The sequence below is a fragment of the Ahaetulla prasina genome, chromosome 5, assembly GCF_028640845.1.
Source record: "Ahaetulla prasina isolate Xishuangbanna chromosome 5, ASM2864084v1, whole genome shotgun sequence".
Lineage (NCBI taxonomy): Eukaryota > Metazoa > Chordata > Lepidosauria > Squamata > Colubridae > Ahaetulla > Ahaetulla prasina.
This window is the reverse complement of record NC_080543.1, coordinates 64,098,851-64,121,294: the sequence shown is the minus strand read 5'-3', so window position 1 is coordinate 64,121,294 and position 22,444 is coordinate 64,098,851. Positions and strand designations below refer to the sequence as shown.

The window sequence follows — 22,444 nt, the reverse complement described above, 5'->3', positions numbered from 1 at the left end:
TTGGGATTTCTTCACCCTCCCCCCACCTCTTAATGCGGAGCGGAGAGTTCTCCCCGCGATACCTTTTGCAGCAAGCAGAGGTGGGGGGAGGGGATCGAAAGGAGGAAGAAGGGGCGTGGCTTGCGCGCTGAAGTCAGCACGGCGGCTGCGAGGGGGCGGAGGAATATATAAAGGCCCGGGTCGAACTGGGGGTGTTTCAGTTAGAGAAGCGATTCTAAGACGGAGGAGGGAGAACTGTTGTAGGCGAGGCGTATATTACTTCTAGTGAATTCGAGTTTCTCTACGCGGAGCGGGACCTCCCGGAACGATCTCTCGTTATGAGTCATGTGGCAGTGGAAAATGCCCTCGGTCTAGATCAGCAGGTGAGGGAACTGAAGGGAAAAACTCATGGGTGGGCCCGGAATAGCGAGGGCTTCTCGCCCCTCCCCCACTGGTGACCGATCTGGCTTCGGAGCTCTCTTGTAGTCTCCTTTGCCCTTGTGATACCCTGCTATCTTCCCGCGCTCCACCAGCCCGATACGGTTTTTGTGCCGGCCTTCTGGTGGCGCATTTTACTGTGACGCAGTTCCTTTTTTGGAGGCCGCAGTTTTGGCGGCTTGGGCTCAAATCGTTGTAGGCCGAAAAATGAAGCGGGGGGGGGATTGTTGAAGGGCAAGGGAGAATCGCGGCGAGGCGTAAAGGATAGGGTGAAGCGCCCCTGGGCCGTGTGAGACAGGCCGGGCCTGTTCCGGGGCTTTGTGCGGCTCTGGCGAGTGTGTTACATCTGCCGGGCCCCCTGGCGGCGTTGACTTCGAACTGCAGCGGGCGGGGGACCACGGCGGCCATCGAGCGGTGACGAAATGGGAGGATGGGGGAAGCGCGTGCGCTGTTCCCCAGCCGGGGAGCGGGAGCCACTTAGCTCCTGCTGCCGCTCTTGCTTCCCGTGTTGGGTGCGCGCGCATGCACACAGAACACGCGCGCGCGCGCGCGCCCCCCCATCTCCTTTGTCCTCGAGGCCCCTGTCGGAAAGGGGGGAGGAAGAGGGTGGTACCGCGCCTGGAAAGGCGGATTCTGCCTCTTCTCCTTTACGCTGGTTACATAGCTCCGTTCCCCGCTTCCATTCTTGCGCGTGGTCGAGAGCGGTGGCAGAGAACCAACTTGCGGGCGGTGGGCTAGAACCAGCTCCCAAAATGGATAAAGGAGCCGGTCAGGAAATAAGAGCAGGCGTGTGACGCTGCCACCGGATTATCGGCGGGCCAGGAAAGCGCAGTCGCCTTTCGCTGCGGCAGAGCTGGAATGCCGCGGCTGCGGCCTGAAAACTCAGCAACCAGGAAACGACCCAAGCTAGATTTGTCTGGTCCGGGGAGGCGGTCGCATAGTTTGCGATTTTGAACAGTGGTATTTAGACTAAGATCAAAATATGTTTATACTTATGCAGCTTTTTAAAAAAATAAATAATCGATATATCTAATGCAATGTAAAGCTGTGATTTACTACATGAGGCTTCTATAGCATACAACTTTTTAATGTGATTTTGCTCAAAGAAATCAAATCTGCCATAAAACATTAAAAGAAGTGGGGAGAATTTGCTTCTATGCAAAACGAGCAAAACCAGCTTTTTAAAACTGGCTGGTTATTATTGGGAAGCAATTGGCATGTTTAATTTCAATATAAAATACTCTGGTGGTACGCCACTTTAATTGCTGTATTCTATAAATACATACTGATAAAATAAATGGACAAATGAAAGTTGCTTGATATTATTTTGAGTCAAAGCTAAAACTTGGCAGGTTTTCATTTGAAAATCTTAACTAATAATAACTTTTGTGTATTTTTAAGTTTGCTGGTCTAGACTTGAATTCCTCAGACTCTCAGAGTGGAGGAGGAACAGCAAGTAGTAAGTACATAATTCAAGAATATATTTCTAGGGTTAATATGGCCTTTGGGTGCCCTATCATTTTAGTAAAAAGAGCATCTATTGATGCTTCAAAATCAAGCTACTATTCTGTTCCCACACCAGTATTTGTATTTGTTATGCATATTATTTGTTAAATAATGTTTTTTTTAATTTTGCTGGACAGTTGAACTTCAAAAAAAAAAAGTCAAGGCCTGCATGCTTCCTAAATCCAGTGTTGTTTGATCAGATCATCACTCATTCAATTTCTGAATCCTGTAACTTTTCTAGAATATGTTTGAAGAATAGAGGAGATGGTTGGGCTGGACTATCACCTACCAGTGCTGGCCAAAGAACCACTGTTAACTGAGTTCCAGTACTGTATTTTTAAAGTTCTGGCAATATTGGCTTGTTGCTTAGTAGGATTAATTAATGGGTTTCAAAGGAAAATGCTACAATATAACCATTAATGGGATTTTTAAAAAACTTGATTCTGAGTAACTTAATCTCTTAATGGCAGGTTATTATATAACTACACTTTATAAATCATTCTTCTCTGTCCTTGATAGCCAACCATGAAAAGTATAAGAAAAATACTGTGATGGATTGTGAATGTTCTAGATAGCAAAGTTTTTTTTAAAGTAACAAGTATTTTTTCTTCCAGAAGGCCGGTACATTCCTCCTCATTTGCGAAATAGAGAAGCTTCAAAGCAGGGTATGTTTGTTGATACAGATTTCAATTGTGAAGTAATAGTGCTTCATTTAAACTTGATTCACAGATGGATATGCATTATAACATCCCAAAACATTAAATATTAGTAAAATCCTTTGCTAAGCTTAGAAGTGATATCTGTGGTTATAAGTAGCAAGGAAGCATATAAAAATTGAATTTGCACACTAACTCAGTGATATTTTTTACAGTATGAAGGTTGCAAGAGAAAATTCAGCTTAAGTGTAATACAGTTAGTAGGCTAGTGATTGAGAGTTGCATTGTCACTTAAGCAGTAAAGCTATTTAAGTAATAATGCAGTTTACTACAACCAGAACAATGATGACACCTGGCCAACAAAAAAATTGTTTCTTCTGAAAGTTATCAAATTTATAGTCAAGTATTGTGGAATGTGGAATGACATTGATAATTATAATTCGGATTGCAATTATGAAATGACCCATAATGAAATGAAACATTTTGAAAACATTAGTAATAAAGAAATGGAAGTAAGCAGAGACCCAGGTCCTTCCCCATTTAGCGTGGGTGCTGTTCTTTCAAAAAGCCTATTCATTGCTGTGTCAATCTCCTATAGGGCTGGAAATTTAAAACTTCATAGAAGGAAGTTTTTAAAGCTGTTAATTGGCAGTTAAAATTAGTTATTAAAAATATTAGATAAAATTATAGCATAGTATCTTAATTCTTAATGATCCAAAAAGGTTGTAGAAGTGATAATCAAATTCTTGAGTTTTCTCAAAGGAGCCGTATTTCTGGAATTCAATCTTATTAGTAACTAACTAAATAAAAGGTAAACATTTAATGGAAGCTTTATTAGGGGTAGATAGTTCTTTTTATTTACCTTTTTTTGTGATTTGCAAGAAAGTTGCTTGCTCCCAATTTTTGGGAGGGAAGATTGTTTTAAGTTGACAATAGTGGGCAAAATAAATCAAGTTTGTTTCTATGTTAGTTTGTCTTGTGGCAATTACATTTAACAATTTCTGGTTAAGTGCCAAAATGCCATTTTTATTGGTTTTTAACAGTTGAGTTAGACCAACTTTCCATTTTTAAATTTAAAATTATAGGGATATCGTCATGTGGGAGCTGTAGACCCTTAACTAGTTCAACTGTTACTGAATTTTTTAGAAAATTTGAATGTATAGCTTTTCTGCCATTGTTGAAACTAGAGCAGATATCAGACTACATTTTGGCTGTTTCTTGTCTTCACTGTGGGATTTACTGTAAGCTAGAACTTGGTAGAATTTGAAAAGTGGTTTTGACTTCCACAATTTCCATAACCATAAATAGCTAATCTTAGCCTATGGGTTCACATGTGTAAAAAATTAATAGAATTCAGAAACTTTTAAAATTGTGAACACATAACGAAGATTACCATACTTTTCAGAGTATAAGATGCACTTCCCCCTCCAAAAAGTGGGTGGAAATGTCTTATACGGCAAATGTTGCCGAAGCCTCGCCTACCCGGCGGCCCCCATCCTTCGGCCTCTTCCAGCAGTTTATCTCCTTACAGCATGGTCAGCTTCGGCACAGCCTGATTTAGCACGAGCAGCTGATTGGCGGTTGGATTGGCCTCCTGGAATACCGCCAGGCTGTGGGGATCGCTGCCGCCCATTGGTGCTGTTGGCGCCCATCGCCATTGTCACCTATCTGTGCCTCCACGTGCCCCATTTTCAGCCTCCATGCATCCTCTTTTTGGCCCGTTCCAGGCAGCAGGGATAGGCAACAGCAATCTCTGCCGCCTCAAATGGGGCATGTGGAGGTGGTGATAGGTGACAGCAGTGATGGCACCAATGGGATGTGGTAATCCCCGCAGCCTGGAACAGCTGATAGGTATTCTGAGAAGCAGATCCAACTGCTAATCAGCTGCTCATGCTGTGCTGAAGCTGACCACACTGCTGCAAGGAGGCAAATTGCTGGGAGGCAGAGGCAGATTTTTTTTCTTGTTTTTCTCCCCAAAAGCTAGGTGCACCTTATGCTTTAGAGCGTCTTGTAGTCTGAAAAATATGGTAATAAATTAGTGCACCCCCATCTATTCTAATACACAAGGGAAAAGTCGTCAGAATGATTTTTAGTAATTTTCTAGTGTTTCATACATTTTGGCTTATACTATAAATGTTAACTATGCTGATTGGGAGTGATCTGAATAATGAATGTCAAACTTGCGGCAGCACATTGCTGTCATGTGACATTTGCAATGTTTTTCCCTTCACGGAGCTGGGTGGGTGTGGCCTGTGTGTGACACATCCGGCCCTTGGGCCGCCAGTTTGACACCCCTGATCTAAAACATTATTGGGCCTTGTGGGAGGGTTCACTGAAAGACCTGAAGTGGGCAGCAATTCTTGTTACTTCAGCAGAGTGACATTCAAATTCATATGGTAATTTTTGGGCCTTTTACTAGATTAGGGAGAAGAAGTTAAAAAAAAAAAGTCTTGTTACAAGCAGAAAATCAAACAGACTTCTTAAATGAAGGTGGGTAGCTGCTTGGGCTAATCTTCCCCAGAAGGATATTACTATGGGTGAGGGTATTTAAAAGCAATCAAAGAGAAGATTTGTAATACTATTTTGAGTGAGTGAGTAAAAATCAGTTTTATACTGGACTGAAACATGCTTGGAAGTAGTGAGAAATGTTTTATATTTCTGACTCCTAAGCTGTTGATTAGCCAGCTCCTTCCTTTTTTTTAAGCACTCTGTTAGATAATTTGGGGGGGGGTGTCCTAATGGCCACAAAAAATCAAGAGACTTGCTGCTTCTACTTCTCCAAATGTGAACTCTACTGTCACCAAAGGTAAGCTGATATATTTGTAGAAACTTTACATTTTGGAATAAGGATGCAAAAAAGTTGTTAACACTGGTTGGAGACATTCCATAACAGACTGTTTTAATATGCTTTTAAACTGAATCATAATGCTGGGAGTTTTCATGGCTCTTTTTGCAGCATACAATATCCATAACTATACAGCAAACTACTATTCCAATTCGATGCCACCACCAAGAAGCTGTAAGTTGGTGTCAGGCTGGGGTGATTTTAAAGTTTGTTGTTTGAGAGCATGCCTCAAAGTGGTAACTTGCAGTTAACTAACAGTTTGAGCTTTTTCTTTCAAGCACATTCTCGGGCATGCCATGAAATTATGCCATGTTTTAACACTTTTCACAATTGGTGTTACATGATTAAGAAAGTAGTGAAGAAAGTGAAATTCCTTTGCTCCTTTCAAGTTTAATACTAGTTAAACTAGTAAAAGTTTAAACTAGTTAAAGTTCAAGTTTAATACTAGTAATGCTAGTTTTATTAAAAACCTATAATTAGCAAGTACCAAAATCCGCTTTTGTAGACTCATCGTTACGTGGTGAGAAAGTTATTAGTTCTTAAATAAGACACCAGCATAGTAACAAAAAACTTGAAATTTACCTTTATTAATTTTAAATCCAAGTTTATTATGGCCATGGTTCTTTTTATGGCTATGTGTACTAAAACTATTTAACACTTTCTTCACCAACAATGCGGTTAAAATGTTTCCTTTGTCAATAGTGTAAATCTATTCAAAGTTTTAAAATAAAACACAGGTTTTCTGTTTAGCGGGTATGTTCATATAATGTTATACGCTGACATAATGAATGTGCTGAATCTTTCAAGGTAATTATTCAGCAAGTGGCTTAGTACTTTTCCCACTATTAGTAACTGTAAGTATTTTATCTATGAACTGGATAAGTTTCTGAAAGATTTAAAAATATTATAAATTTGAATAGCTTATTCAAAATACTGTAATAAAATTAATGGCAGATTTTAAAAATAAAATTTGTTGGTATATTAAATATTGTCAGATACAATAGGGCAAAGTTTGGGAAGCACTGGACTCTTTTGAAGAGGACAATAGTTTATAATATTCAGTTTTCCTTAAACTTCCCTTTCTAAATTGGATTTAGGATTGGAGCCCTGTGCAGAAACAGGAAAGCATTGTTTGTTTCAATCTTTCCTGGTTTGTGGGGAAAATTCCTTCAGCTCTAGTTGTAGCAAATACTTTACACCACCACCACCACCAACCCACACACAATCCTAGCTACTCTTTATAGTGAGAGCTCTTCACATTTTCCGTAGGAAATAACAAGGTATGATTCTGAAACTTTTCACAGTGTTTGCAAAGATAAAAAACCAGATAATTAACCTTTTACTGGAACTCATGAATGAAGGCAAATATGTTTCCCAGGATAATGTTACAGAATCCAGTCTGTGTTGGTCACTCACTGGGACCAGAAGACCAAGCTTTCAGACTTGTGTTCTGAGGATGGGCTACAGCATGACTCTGAAAGCTTGGAAGCCTTAACCTCTGGTCCCGGTGACCAACACAGATTGGATCTTTTTCATGAACTTTCTAATAATAATTGCAGACTTCTAACATACTGTACAAGCAGCTTTTTCTTTAAAAAAACTGATCTGAAAAAATGCACATAGTAGTATTGGCTAGTCAGAATTTTGCTTTTTAAAATTGCTACGTGCTAAATAAATTGTATCTTTGAGCTTAGCATTAGATCTTGAGTTTAGTGCTGGACTTGCTTCAAATTGACCATTTTTAAAAATGTGCTTCAACTTATTGCATGGCAGCAATATTAGTATACAAGGTACCTAGCTAAAGTACAAATATAGTACAATAACTTAAGAAAGTTAGTTCAGCTACATAATCAAGTATCCATAAACATTGTTTGCAGCTTTTGTGAACCATAGATGCAGCTAAACCTGCAATTTTAATTATTTAAGGCCAAGTAGCCCTTTTTTAAAAAGAAAGGTGCCCTTAAATGTAAATTTCTGGCAACAAAAGTCACACTGTTACAGTGGAGCTTGCAAAAACTATTTGCTGGCACAAGTGACATTTAACACTTTAATTGTTTAACTTTTTATTCTCTGCTAAAGATTCCCCCAGCTGGGACTCTCGTGGAGGTAATGGCTATATGAATGGATATGATCGTGACAGCCGGATGAATGGCTACGATCGTGATCGCGGTGTGTTTGGATCCAGAGGAGGATCTGGACGTGATGACAGAGGTGGGCGTGGGGACCTGTCACTTCCATCTAACTTAGTGATTAAATAGTGATTAAAAATAGCTTAAGATAGGACAAAGCTCATGGAACTTATGGAAAATTCTTTGGATTTTCTTACCAAGCAGCTATAAGGGAGCTGCCTTCCTAAATTGAAATGCAACAAAGTTCTGAAATTTTAATGGATCTTTAGAATCCTTCAAATCACAGTTGAAGATGAATCCTGGAGTCAAAACTTTTCACATTTCTATTAATGACTTAGCAATATTGAAGCTCATTGCTCAGTAGTTATTCTAATTACTGTCTTCAGGTTTTACATATCAAGGAAGGTAAACATTCTCAAAATCTTTCATCATTTGACTGTTTCTTTACTGGTGTCAGTATGTGGGCAAATACATGAAACTTGAAATGATCCTGTTTTCAAGCTGTTGTGAAATTGTCAAGTTCTAAATGACCATAATATGTTTAGTATGGGTTGCCTAATGGTTGAACTCTAAGAGATATGCCATAGGCTGATTCCTCATTGAACAGAAGTAAAAATATCTAAGGTGGGTGGGGTTCATTCAGCTTGAAAGGATCAATAGTTGCCGGATGTTGAACACCATCCCATTGTTCGCTGTCAGTGCCATCTTGATGGCAGTATGGCTTACTTTGAACAAACAGATAAGTTATATTGGAAGGCTGATTGTTGGCTACTTGTTGATATTACTGGTTCTTCTCAATATATTTCTTACCTGTAAATATCTTTGGAAATATTTAATAATGGATTGTATTATTTGTAGGATTTGATGGTGGATGGAATGCTGCCAGAGACAGGGATGCATATAGTAGCTTTGGTGCAAGAAGTGAACGTGGATCAGGAAAATCAAGTTTCTTTACTGACCGTGGCAATGGCTCAAGAGGAAGGTAACCACTTTGTTTAATTTTTTTTAAAAAAACACTGCAAATTCTTTCTAATGTATTGTCTGCAGAAATTTAGTTGTATCATGTTACTTTTAATAAAATTGTTACATTAATCCTAATATGTAATTGGTCTGAATTGTTTGGTACCAATAGCTAGGTGAGCGTGTAAATATATTTTAATCATGAAAAATACTCAGCATTTCCTATAAAATTGCTTTTGACAAATAGGTTATTTAGTTCAGAATTTATGAGAAATTATTTTTGGTTTGCCATATCTAAAATCTCACATGGGTACTTTTCTCCTTTATATTCAAAGCCTGTTCTGTAACCATTTGGTTTGATTACAGAGTATCTTGAAGTTTCCTTTAATATTTACTCTTGCATCCCCATTTTCTATCAGGGTGCTCAAGACAGTATGCATGTTTTCCTCCCTTTTATCCTCATAAGAAGCCATTGAAGTAGATGGTACTGAGTGAAAGAATAGTTTAAGGTCATGAATGTCATGACTGAAAAGGGAGTCGAACCCAGAGCTTGATACCCAAGAGTTCCTAATTAATCACTAAGATTTGAGATGGAATAAATGCAGTATGAATTGTTAAAATCCTTCTACTTAGCTGAGTCTTTCTATAGCAAGGACAAAGAAACAAATGGAGAGCCTTTGATAGCAGAAATGTAAAAGTTGCAGCCCTCAAATCATGATTCCCAGAAGTTGGTTCCTTATCATGACAGAAAACTGAAATTATTAATTTTTATAGTCACATTAATTAAACCTGATCTTTGGATGATACCTTTAGTATGTTTCTGAAAAGCAAAATATGCGCTTAAGCCTCGAATAATGCAATCTGCTTTAAAGCAAAAGGGAATATTTTAAAGCTGCCAACTTGCTAGGTTGCTTTAAAGGAGCACATACATGTGGATTTAATGCTATATTGTATGATGTTTAGATTTGATGATCGTGGTGGAAGATGCAGTAGTGATTTTGATGGTATTGGGAGTCGTGGTGATAGGAGTTGCTTTGGTCGATTTGATCGTGGTGGAAACAGTCGTTGGTGTGATAAAAATGATGAAGATGATTGGTCAAAACCACTTGCCCCAAGTGAACGTGTGGAACAGTGAGTATTAAAGGCTTACCTGGCAACCTTTCAGTGAAACATTCAATGCTGCATGATACAAAATGGACTTATTTTCATTATAGGGAGCTGTTCTCTGGGGGGAATACAGGCATTAACTTTGAAAAATATGATGACATTCCAGTTGAGGCAACAGGCAACAACTGTCCTCCACACATTGAAAGTGTAAGTACTACCAGTTTCATAATGCATTTACTTGATAACCTATGCTAAAATTGTTAAATTTCCATATTGTAATAAATTTTTTGTTGTTAGTTGCGAAGTCGTGTCCGACCCATTGCAACCCCATGGGCAACATTCCTCCAGGCCTTCCTGTCCTCTACCATCCCCCGGAGTCCATTCAAGCTCACACCCACTGCTTCAGTGACTCCATCCAGCCACCTCATTCTCTGTCGTCCCATTCTTTTGCCCTCAATCTTTCCCACCATTAGGCTCTTCTCCAATAAGTCCTTCCTTCTCATTAGGTAACCAAAGTATTTGAGTTTCATCTTTAGGATCCGGCCTTCTAAAGAGCAGTCAGGGTTGATTTCCTCTAGGACTGACTGGTTTGATTGCCTTGCAGTCCAAGGGACTTTCACGAGTCTTCTCCAGCACCAGAGTTCAAAGGCCTCAATTCTTTGGCACTCAGCCTTTCTTATGGTCCAACTTTCACAGCCATACATTGCAACTGGGAAAACCATAGCCTTGACTACGCACTTTTATTGTCAGGGTGATGTCTCTGCTTTTTAGTATGCTGTCTAGATTTGCCATAGCGTTCTTCCCCAGTAGCAAGCGTCTTTTAATTTCTTGGCTGCAGTCCCCATGTACGGTGATCTTGGAACCCAGGAAAATAAAATCTGTCACTACCTCCATTTCCTCCCCATCTATCTGCCAGGAATTGAGAGGGCTGGATGCCATGATTTTAGTTTTTTTAATGTTAAGTTTCAAGTCAGCTTTTGCACTCTCCTCCTTCACCCGCATCAAGAGGCTTTTTTTAGTTCCTCTTCGCTTTCTGCCATTTGTGTGATATCATCTGCATATCTGAGGTTGTTGATATTTCTCCCGGCAATCTTAATTCCAACTTTCAATTTATCCAGCTCCGCCTCTCTCATGTAGGTTAAATAGGCAGGGGGATAGTATACAGCCTTGCCGGACTCCTTTCCCAATTTTGAACCAATTGTACTTTTTAATTGATTAATTCTTTGGTTCCATTTTTTATGCTAGTAATTTTGTTTGGAAATAGATGATACCTTATGATTTTGTGTCTAAATTCTTTTTAAACTTGGTCATTTTATTACACCTGGCCTATAGTACCTGGCTATATTGAGGTTTTTGCTAAATGAATTGAGGATTCAATTCATTACATTTTAATTTAATTCAGTACATTTTAAATATACTGGAGAGAGAAATAGGGAACTCCTACATAGTTAATAATTGAAAAGAAAAAAAAGTACTGTAGAATTTAAGATTGTTGTACATTTGCTATGTTGCTTGGATAGGTAAACACAGGAGTATTCAACTTACAACCACAATTGAACTCAAGATTTCGTTTGCTAATCTAGGCAAAAATACCTTACTTTATGACCTTTTTGCCACACTTGTTAAATGAATCACTGCACTTATAAAGTGAATCTGGCTTTCTTCTTGCCCCCGCCCCCGCCTCTGCCCCCAATTGACTTTGCTCGTTGGAAGCCAGCTGAGAAGGTTACAAATGGTGATCCCATGACTCCGGGACAGTGCAACTGTCATAAATACATGCCATTTCTCAAGTATCTGAATTTTGATAATTGGACCAATTTCCGTAAGTGTGAAAAATGGTCATAAATCACTTTTTTCAGTGCTGTTGTAACTTTAAACGGTCCCTAGATGAATGGTTGTAAGTTGAGGACTATCCGTGCTTGTTTTCTACACTGAGTACATTGCATGAGCAAAGCATGCTCAAAAACAGCCTTAGGCATACTGCTTCACCTAAATTTGTTTGTTAATTCCTATATTTTATCTGTAAATGAGACGAGTTGATTGTGCGGCACAGTCTAAATTTTTTAAAAACATCCTGTTTTTTATAAATTTTCTTCAATGCAAACCAGATAACAAAAAAAAATTGCATCCTGGAATTATAATTAGCTGCTTTTGATTATCTACTATACATGGAAAAAAGTTGTTTGCCCCAATATCAAGCTTAGAACTGACTTTCTGTGAATATATTTGAATTGTTTGGTAGAAGTCAAGGACTTGGCCACCTCAAAGTCAAATTCCTACCAAGACTAAATCAAACAAGATTCTTTACTTGATAAGCAAGGGCATTGGGTGGGTGAAGTGTTCCATCCATTCATAATCAGGCATCTGAATGAGTACAATACCTGGCTAATAAGGTAGTTAGACTGATATAGAATACTCCTGTTTAATAACTGAAATACTTTTGCAGTTTAGCGATGTTGACATGGGGGAAATTATCATGGGGAACATCGAACTCACCCGCTACACTCGACCTACTCCTGTTCAGAAATATGCTATTCCTATCATCAAAGACAAAAGAGATCTGATGGCTTGTGCCCAGACAGGTAAGTCTGTAATGTTTATGTTATAGCTGCATATTCTAAATGAAGTATAAGTAAAATTTAGCAATTACAAAAGCTATGCTGCACAAATTTTGAACTCTTTCCTTTAGAAGCCTTGCTGATTATTGTATTTTGAAGTACAGTTGTATTGACTAAACACTGAGAATGAGCCAATGCTGTTTTCCAAGTGGAGGGTTTTGGGTAAATTGGAAAAACCTGCTGTTTTGCAACTGGCTGTAATTGGTTAATTACCACTAATTTGACCTAGCATTGGAGTAAAAACTATTTGGAGCCAACACAGGTTTCTTGTAATAATAATAATCACATACCAGTTGAATTTGTTTTCAGAAATAAAAAGATTTTCCATTGCTATCAAATTTTAATGCATCTTTTTCTCTAGGTTCTGGGAAAACTGCTGCATTTCTTTTGCCCATATTGAGCCAGATATATACAGATGGTCCAGGTGATGCTTTGAGAGCCATGAAGGCAAGTATATGGTTTGCAGCATGTAAATAATATCTAGATACTCCTAGCAATGTGCTCACTTCTGTGTTAATGTATGGGAATGAACTGTTTCTGTTTGAGAACGTAACTGAAACTCATTTGTGTCTGCAGAGGAAAGTTGTGCACTAATTTTGTTTAAGCACGAAAATAGCTGTACAGAACAGAGGCCTTGACTTACACAACCATTCATTTAGTAATTATTTGAAGTTATAATGGCTTTGAAAAAAGTAACATCCTAGTTTTTCACACTTAATTTGGTCATGTGATCAAAATCTAGGTGGTTGGCAACTGGCATGTATTTCTGACATTTACATTGTTCCAGAATCATGTCACCTTTTGTAACCTTCCCAGCCAGCTTCCTATAAGCAAAGTCAATGGGAGAAGCCAGGTTCACTTAACAACTCTTGATTCACCTAATACAGGGGTTGGCAACCTTAAACACTCAAAGAGCCATAAAGACCCTAACCTGGAGCCCCCCCTTTCAATTCTGGAACCAACCGGAAATCCAGTTCCCCCCACCATAGTGTCTCCTCCTAGCGTGGCATCCTTTTTTCTCTACCTATCCTAACTGAAAGCCCTATCAATTGTGGAGCTGACTGGCAACAGGGAGCCATAGCAGAGGGATGAAAGAGCCACATCCGGCTCCAAAGCCACAGGTTGATGACCCCTGACCTAACACTACGGTGATTGGCTTAATGATTGCAAAATGTAAAATAGAGTGCAACTCACCTAACTGCCTTGCTTAGAAAAATTTGGGCTTAATTGTGGTCACAAATTGAGGACTATGTTTAACTTCAAGGAATTAATCGGATAGAATGAAATGTCTTGCATAACATTGGGCTTATACCTTCAGTGACATCTTGCTCTTGTAACATTACAGGAAAATGGAAGATATGGGCGTCGTAAACAATACCCAATTTCATTAGTTTTGGCTCCAACAAGAGAATTGGCAGTGCAGATATATGAAGAAGCTAGAAAGGTAAATGTTACATGCTCCTGGGAACTTACTAGCAGATCACAAAGCATACTTTCAGATCTGAAATTCTAAAATCTGAAATTTCCTTCCCTCTAGTTTGCCTATCGTTCCAAAGTCCGTCCTTGTGTTGTATATGGTGGTGCTGACATTGGCCAACAGATACGTGACTTAGAACGTGGTTGCCATTTGCTTGTGGCAACTCCAGGCCGCCTTGTAGACATGATGGAGAGGGGAAAGATAGGCCTAGACTTCTGCAAGTAAGTAATACAGTTCTGTATGTTTATAAGATAGTAAATTTTGTAATATTGATAGCCTTGGATACTTTGGAACTTCTTTGTCAGTATGGAATCGTAGAATTCTTGATGTGCTATTTTATATTTTCTAGATACTTGGTTTTGGATGAAGCTGATCGTATGCTTGACATGGGTTTTGAGCCTCAGATTCGTCGTATTGTTGAACAAGATACTATGCCACCAAAGGGTGTCCGTCAGACAATGATGTTTAGTGCTACTTTTCCAAAGGAAATTCAGGTATTTATGCATGATGTTCAATTTTCTATTAAGATTCAGCACATTAAAGGGAAACTGATATACTGAAAGTAATTATCTATGGTAAACCCAACGCTGCTGTTCCAAAAGGCAACTGGACTTGTGTTTTTTCCTTGAAAATGTTTCACTTTTCATCCAAGGAGCTTCTTCAGTTCTGGGATGAGAAGGGAAATGTTTTCAAGGGAAAAAAACAAAATCCAGTTGCCTTTTGAACAGCACCTTTGGGACAAGCATGAACTAGATGACTGAATCTCTATAGACTCATGTCTATGGTAACTTGTTAAAAAAATAAGTTATTGAATAGTTTCCTTTTGAAGAACTTGTCTATAGTTAACTCCCTATTGTTGAGACCGTTCTGCACACCCATAGATGTTTGTGGGGATTGATAAACTGTGATTAGATGCATATTGTTTATGCTAATTAAGTGCTATTTTTTAGATGCTTGCTCGTGATTTCTTGGAGGAATATATTTTTCTGGCTGTTGGCCGAGTTGGCTCTACATCTGAGAACATCACACAGAAAGTAGTCTGGGTGGAAGAGTCAGACAAAAGGTCATTTCTGCTTGATCTCTTGAATGCCACAGGTAAAGACTGAAGAAGGATTCCAGCATAAATCTAATGTATATCTGTGTTAGCTGGGGAGAAAAATTAAGATTTTTCCTTCCTATTTTTTCCCTATAATTGACTTCTTACTTCAATCTGCCTGCAGCTAGCTTGCCTAGTAGCATCTTTTTATTATTGCAGTCATAAGCACTAGTTTATACCACGTGGTGCTATATTGACAGATACACCATTAGTTAATGAAATTCTTTTTATATGCAGGCAAGGATTCTTTGACTCTGGTGTTTGTAGAGACTAAAAAAGGAGCTGATTCTCTGGAGGATTTCCTGTACCATGAAGGATATGCTTGCACCAGTATCCATGGTGATCGTTCTCAGCGAGATAGAGAAGAGGCGTTACATCAGTTCCGCTCTGGCAGAAGTCCCATCTTAGTTGCCACTGCAGTAAGGACATATTTGGTTGTGTAGCTATGTGTGTCTTTTTAATTTTATCTTTGGGAATTCAGGTTTCCCCTCTTGTCTTCAATAGGTAGCAGCACGAGGACTGGATATTTCCAATGTTAAACATGTCATAAATTTTGATTTGCCAAGTGACATAGAAGAATACGTGCATCGCATTGGCCGTACGGGCCGTGTAGGAAACCTTGGTAAGAGGGCATTAATCTTGATGGGGGTTTTGTAGTTATTAATATATATATGGGGGTTTTGTAGTTATTAATATATATATATATATGCATATATATATATGCAGAAGTGCTAAATAACATGAGACTGTAGCTGTTCAGAATTTTGTCAAACACTATTTGAAAAAAGCCTTTTCAGAATAATAATGGACATTGATTAGGATGCAGATACTTTCAAGGAGACCTCTAGCAATAAAGGCCTGTTGGGAAAGATCAGTGTATGTATGTATTATTGAGACAATTCATAAGTTCCTTTTAAAGCAGTAAATGAACTTACAAATCTTGTTGCTGGTTTTGGAACATTTTTAATTAATGGAAATCTGCATTGGATAGCTTTATTATGCTTCTGAGAAGCTTTCACATTGAAGAATATATTTGTGAAAATATACTATGCCAGGTTTTCAATTTTTATACTTAACACATTTTGAATAATATCCTCATTTTAAATGCTTTTGATCTTGACAATGTTATAAATGTTATAATGTTATAAATCATGTACTGTAGAAGGAAAAGTCCATCAATAGCTTATCTTCACACAAAAAGGGGAACAAATTTATCATAAAAGCAATGATAAATCTACTGTTACTAAGAGCTCATCATGAGCGGTCAGGAAGAACAATCTGTTTTTATTTGTGTCATTTTGAAAATAAGAACAGATAGCAGACGATCTCATGTTCCCTTACTTTTCTTTTAGGTCTTGCCACATCATTTTTTAATGAGAGGAACATAAATATCACAAAAGACTTGTTAGATCTACTTGTTGAAGCTAAACAGGAAGTACCATCTTGGCTAGAAAACATGGCATATGAGCAACATCATAAGGGCGGAAGCAGTCGTGGACGTTCCAAAGGGTAATACAAATGAATTAAGTTTGACTGCCTTCCATGTAGCTGGCTAGAGCTTCTCTGTTTTATTCTTACATTAGGCTGCAAGCTATTCTACTTCCTGTGTTTTCAGAATGAGTGTTTTTGCTGCTTCAATATTCCTTTGCATTCTGCAGAAAAGTAGGATATGAAGGGAATGTTTAACTTTTGAAAGACCAGAGGAAGTGATAGTAAATAGGGTACCTGTTTGTTAGATTTAGATCCCACTTTTCTTATAGGAGCTCAGGGCAGTATGCATGATGTTCCCTGCTTATTGTGTTAGACTTTTTGGTTTGGTGAAATTAGATGCCAGTTCAGTTGAAATTTTGAAATATTCTGCAGAGGATGAATAAATAATAGAAAGTTTTTTAAAAAAAAAAACACTGAACAATTTGAGACAATAGCTATTGCTTGATAACAAGTGTGCATTAGCCAAATAGATACAGAATATAAGAATTCATTAAATGGAGGGTTTATTTAATGGGATTCATAGATACTTCAAATACTGTTTTACCTACCTTTCTGTTTTCCTTCAGTCGCTTCAGTGGAGGCTTTGGTGCCAGAGATTATCGAACAAGCAGCAGCAGCAGCGGTGGGAGCAGTAGTTTTGGCAGCAGTCGTGCAAGTAGTGGTCGCAGTGGTGGTGGTGGTGGTGGTCACGGAGGTAGCAGAGGATTTGGAGGTAAATCTTTTGTGCTGTTTAGGTGGGATGAAAGATGATAGGAAAAAATCATGTTAAAATGTCTTCTGAACATTTTCATTGTATCTTAAATTTCTCATTTTTTTGTCTTCATAGGTGGCTATGGCGGCATCTATAACAGTGATGGATATGGAGGAAACTATAACTCTCAGGGGGTAGATTGGTGGGGCAACTGATCTGCTTGCTGCAGATTCTTACCAAACAAGCTAATATGGAAACCACATGTAACTTAGCCAGACTATACCTTGTGTAGCTTCAAGAACTCGCAGTACATTACCAGCTGTGATTCTCCACTGAATTTTTTTTAAGGGAGCTCAAGGTCACAAGAAGGAAAGGAACAGAAGCCCTACTTTGAAGAAGGTTTAAAGACTCCATTGTAGTCAGGATTAACTCCTTTACCCAACCCCACTCCCACTCCTAAACTGTATTTATAATTTTGTGACTGAGGATCATTTGTTAATGTACTGTGCCTTTAACTTTAGACAACTTTTTATTTTGATGTCCTGTTGGCTCAGTAATGCCCAAGATTATCAATTGTCTTTGCAAAATTATTCAACTTGGGCTTTATAAAAATCAAACCTTGGCACACAGGTGTGATACAACATACAGGAATCATTGATTCATCCACTTTATCTGCAAAAACAAAAGAAAAAAGAAAACTTGTGCGGTGGCCTACATTAGGGCTTTGATACTTGGAGATTTGAAAAATAAAACATCTTGAAGCATATCAATGGAATTAGTTTCTAATGTGGCAAAACTGTACAAAGTTAAAGTTGATTTGCTCACTCTATCCTGGATAGGTACTTCGAACCTGATTGTCTTTAAAAAGCCATTCCAGTCCTGATAATGAGGTGGTGTATGGATTGCATGCATACAAGCACTGTTTTAAAAGTAAATGCAAGTAAACACAGCAATTCCAGTGTTTAGGCAGATTATTAATGTGAGCTAGCCAATAGAAGGCGGAACATTACAGGGAATGTTTAAAGGTCTGAACTTGAAATAGTTTTTAGGAGAATTCATCTACTTAAGACGATTCAAAATTGCCTGCCATATTAAGTTGAAATGGTAGAATGGCTGACCATAACAGTGAAGGTCCGTTTTTTAAAAGGGCCTGACTGATTTTTTTGGTCTTAACGCATGCTAGTGTTGATGTTTTTTGGTCAAGGGGGAATGAACAGGAAGAATTATGCAGCAGGCTTTATTTTAATGCAGATTCACATTACTCTGTTCAAGCTGCGTTGAAGTGTTAACTGGCTTACTGTAGACTTGTAAAATGGCTCCAGAAGAGTAACAAATTCTGAGATCACAAAGGTTGGAATGTACATAACTGCACAAGGTTCAATTCTGCTATCAAGTGCAGTTTTAGTCAGTTTTAGTTGCATAGGTTTCCATTGTATTTAGTCTTGTTAATGCTGATCTGGCCAAAGATGAGTATTTCCAACAGTAAAAGGCCTCTGTCACTTAGTGTCTCTGAGATAACGTCTGTTGCCAGAGCTATTACCAACTCTTTCTTTAAGTGGCATAGGACAACAGCAAAATCTCCTAAAGTGCAATAGATCTTTTCAAGTGTATTGTGCCTTGTACTAAACTTTAAGTAGGTGCACTTGACAGTATTTGAAGTCATTTGTTATGGTGCTATTTCAATTAGTCTAGATTTAGGCCCTTGTACATTTGCCCATAACTTTTTACAAAATACTTCTTTTATTGCACATTCAGAGAATTTTATATGTCTTGTGTGCGTGTCCTTAACTTCCAATCTTATTTTGTCTCTTGGGAGACTGAACGCAGCTTGGCTAAGGAGAAGGAACTAGATTCTAAAACTGGGACCATGGGAATAATGGTTGGGAAGAAAACTATTTGCACACGACAGATTTCTAGATACTTTTTGCTGCTAGTTTTGTGTAATATTTATTGAACATTTTTGACAAATATTTATTTTTGTAAGCCTAAAAGTGATTCTTTGAAAGTTTAAAGAAACTTGACCAAAAGACAGTACAAAAACACTGGCACTTGAATGTTGAATGTCACCGTATGCGTGAAATTATATATTTCGGGGTAGTGTGAGCTTTTAATGTTTAAGTCATATTAAACTCTTAAGTCAAATTAAGCAGACCCGGCATTAGCAGTGTAGCCATAACTTTCTGATAGTAAAACAAAAATTGGCAACTTTAAAATTAAACATGCCAAGGTTTTGATACACTTGTCTTAAGATATTAATGAAACACTTCAAAACACTGATGTGAAGTGTCCAGATTCTCAGATGTTCGTTGCGTGAGTTTTTGTTTAGTTGTGTGTTTTTTTTTTCAGTGAATGTCTGGCACATTGCAATCCTCAAACATGTGGTTATCTTTGTTGTATTGGCATAATCAGTGACTTGTACATTCAGCAATAGCATTTTAGTGAGTTTTACAACCAGCAATATTCTTCAGTTGTGATAAAGATTCAGTCATATGCAAAGAATGGGTTTAAACTTGCTGAGTGTAAACAATATGAATGTCAGGTCACTGTAGGTTTAGTAATTGCTTATTGTATTAGTTTAGATGCTAGCACTGCATGTGCTGTGCATTACTCAGTTTTAATAAAATAAAAAGTTGAAATGCATCCTGTGTAGTTTTGATTCTTACTGTAGGTGGAAAAGGAGTGATTTAAAAATAAGATGGTTGAAAAAATTAATGATTCTGCTTTTCCTAATCTCTGACTAAATCTGGGCATCATGAACTGAACTTTCCATGGGATCTTTTGGTTTGGGGTAGACAGAAAACCATTTATTGCTTTTTGGTACACTAATCCAATACAGATGCTAGTTTTTACCTGAATAATAAGTAATAGTGCTGGTTACTTGTTGGTATAATAATTATAGTAGAAATAAAATGTATTTATAATTTGGTAGTTACTTATCACTGATCCTGTAAACCACTTTTGGGACTGGGAGAGTATATTTACATTAACCTCCATTTTTAATATGCATTGGACCATTGAAGTAGAATTGTTTTGTAGCATAACGGGATTTGAGGGTGTGATGAGTATGTATGTGTGTATGAGATGACATGTCAAATTCAGATCAACAAATGTGACCTGTTATCCAGGAACTTGTTTTCCACCTTAGAAAAATAGTTGCATTTTAGGTCTGAATGGGAGCGTTTGGGGGAGGATAGCAGAATAAGAATATAGTAAAAAAATATGCTGATCAGTCCCCAGTAACAGGTGGTTTACAAATTTTTCAAAATATTAAAAGCAAAATTGAGCAGGAAGAATAAAGACTGCAGCATTAATGGCAGCCATCAGGAAGGCTGGTGTTTATACAACTCAAGAGATGCCAGCTACCATTGCAGAAGACAAAAATAACCAAATGGACAGACTGAACCATAGGTTCAATTGGGAAACTGAGCATCCACATATACTTTAATTGCTTTGTAATTCATGCTTTGAATTACAATACCATGTCATGTACAATACCCAGAGTTGCTTACTGAGAAGGGTGACTAGAATTTTTAAAAACGTTAGGAAATTCCTAGAAGACTGTCATTCAGACCAGTTAGCCATTAACAAACCATATTTACACACTGTTCAAAAGAAAAGGAAACAACCACTACATGTTCTCTTCAGTACCAACACTGGGATAAGCAGAGATTAATACCACAGAAAACAATAGGTAGTTCTTGAGCTACAATAGCTCAAAATTACAATGACCTCAGAAAAAGTAACTGAAGACTTGTCCCCTCCATAGTCATGTGACATTTTGGGTGCTTGGCAACTGGGTTTTATAGTTTATATCTTAGGTGATTGGCATTTGTAACCTGAATTGGCTTCTAACAGGCAGTTAATTTGGGGAAAACATTTGCTTAATAACCACAATTCCCCTAACTGGTTAAAAATTGTCATAAAATTGGTCGTGTGATGTTACTGAACCATGTAGCTTGGCAACCGGGCATAGGGCCGGGTTATCTACGGGACCGCCTACTGCTACCGAATACCTCTCACCGACCCGTGCGCTCTCATAGAGAGGGACTCCTCAGGGTGCCGTCAGCGAGGCAATGTCGTCTGGCGATGCCCAGGGGAAGGGCCTTCTCTGTGGGGGCTCCCACCCCCTGGAACGAACTACCTCCAGGACTTCGTCAGCTTCCGGACCTTCGGACCTTCCGCCGCGAGCTTAAAACATACTTATTTAACTGCGCAGGACTGAGTTAGATTTTAAATTATGGGTTTTAAATTGGTTTTACTTTTATATTTTTAATTATTGGGCTTTTAGAATAAGTTTTTTAATTGTTTTTAGATTGTATTTATGTGTTTTTAAATGCCTGTAAACCGCCCTGAGTCCTTTGGGAGATAGGGCGGTATACAAATCTGATCAAATAAATAAAATAAATAAATAACCAATATTCTGATCCCAATTGTGGCTGCTGTATTTTAATTAAACTATCAAGGAGAAAACCACATTGCTGTGAACACTTGCGCAGGGCAAGCTACAGTATATAAATGGAACAAATCTCATGTTCACAGAGTTATCTAGTTGGGCAATCTGCAAGCAAGCAAACCCAGACAGCATCAATGATTCCACGGTTCAAGCCTGACCATAGAGTCTACTGAAATGCTAGCTTACAATCATCCATTGATTTAATTGTATATATGAGGCATAACCTTGTGGGGGATCTTGGAGATGTGTAGTGCAGGGAAAGCGCCTCAGAGGGAGACCACAGCTGCGATATAAGGATATCTGCAAGAGGGACCTTAAAGCCATGGGAATGGACATTAACAACTGGGAAACCTTGACCTCCGATCGATCGTTCACTTGGAGGCTAAAGATGCAGCATGGCCTTCTTCAATTCGAAGAGACATTTGTTTGGCAGGCTGAGGCAAAGAGGCAGTCCCGGAACCAGTAAAATCAGGGCTGGGGAGGGGACAGAATGTATCTGCCTTCAGTGTGGAAGGGATTGGCCTTTTTAGTCACACTAGATGCTGTTTTAGGATTTCTTTCCAGAGCACGATACCATAGTCTTTTGAGACTGAAGGATGCCAATGCCAATGTACTCCTGACTTCCAAGTGTGGCATTAACTGATTCCAGTATAGGGGCAGGGATGTTGGAGGCTATTAAAGATTTTTCTGGCTTTCATAGACATTATGTAACAAATACCAGAGGCTAATTGTGAAAATAGGCTCCAGCAATAAGTGGGATTACAAAGCACCTTCATACCAGAACTGAATTGGAATAAAGCTGGAAGGGACCTTTGAGGTCTTCTAGTCTTAACCGCCTGCTCAAGCAGGAGAGCCTTGTACATTTCAGACAAGTGACTGTCCAGTCTCTTCTTAACCTCCAGTGATGAAGCACCCACAACTTCTGAAGGCAACCTGTTTCGCTGCTTAATTGTCCTTGCTTGTTAAAGAAGTTTCTCCTTAATTTCAAGTTGCTTCTT

At 38.5% G+C, this 22,444-nt stretch overlaps 1 protein-coding gene across 3 annotated transcripts; it reads left to right on the top strand.

Moving 5' to 3' along the window:
- The first annotated feature begins 7 nt into the window (after positions 1-7).
- Positions 8-19,633, top strand: DDX3X (DEAD-box helicase 3 X-linked). 3 transcript variants are annotated; one of them, XM_058184955.1, is made up of 19 exons: positions 8-362; positions 1,819-1,876; positions 2,538-2,588; positions 5,536-5,598; positions 7,504-7,635; positions 8,412-8,535; positions 9,477-9,644; positions 9,728-9,827; positions 12,067-12,202; positions 12,600-12,685; positions 13,584-13,682; positions 13,776-13,936; positions 14,065-14,209; positions 14,666-14,810; positions 15,049-15,230; positions 15,316-15,433; positions 16,164-16,320; positions 16,869-17,014; positions 17,129-19,633. In XM_058184955.1, exons 1-19 carry the CDS (start codon positions 318-320, stop codon positions 17,206-17,208), a joined length of 2,196 nt encoding a protein of 731 aa, XP_058040938.1. In that variant the 5' UTR covers positions 8-317; the 3' UTR covers positions 17,209-19,633. The 3 variants fall into 3 exon arrangements, with proteins under 3 accessions (XP_058040938.1, XP_058040939.1, XP_058040940.1); XM_058184956.1 differs by lacking the exon at positions 5,536-5,598 and having other exon boundaries at positions 10-362; XM_058184957.1 differs by lacking the exons at positions 5,536-5,598; positions 7,504-7,635 and having other exon boundaries at positions 12-362.
- Positions 19,634-22,444: the final 2,811 nt, after the last annotated feature.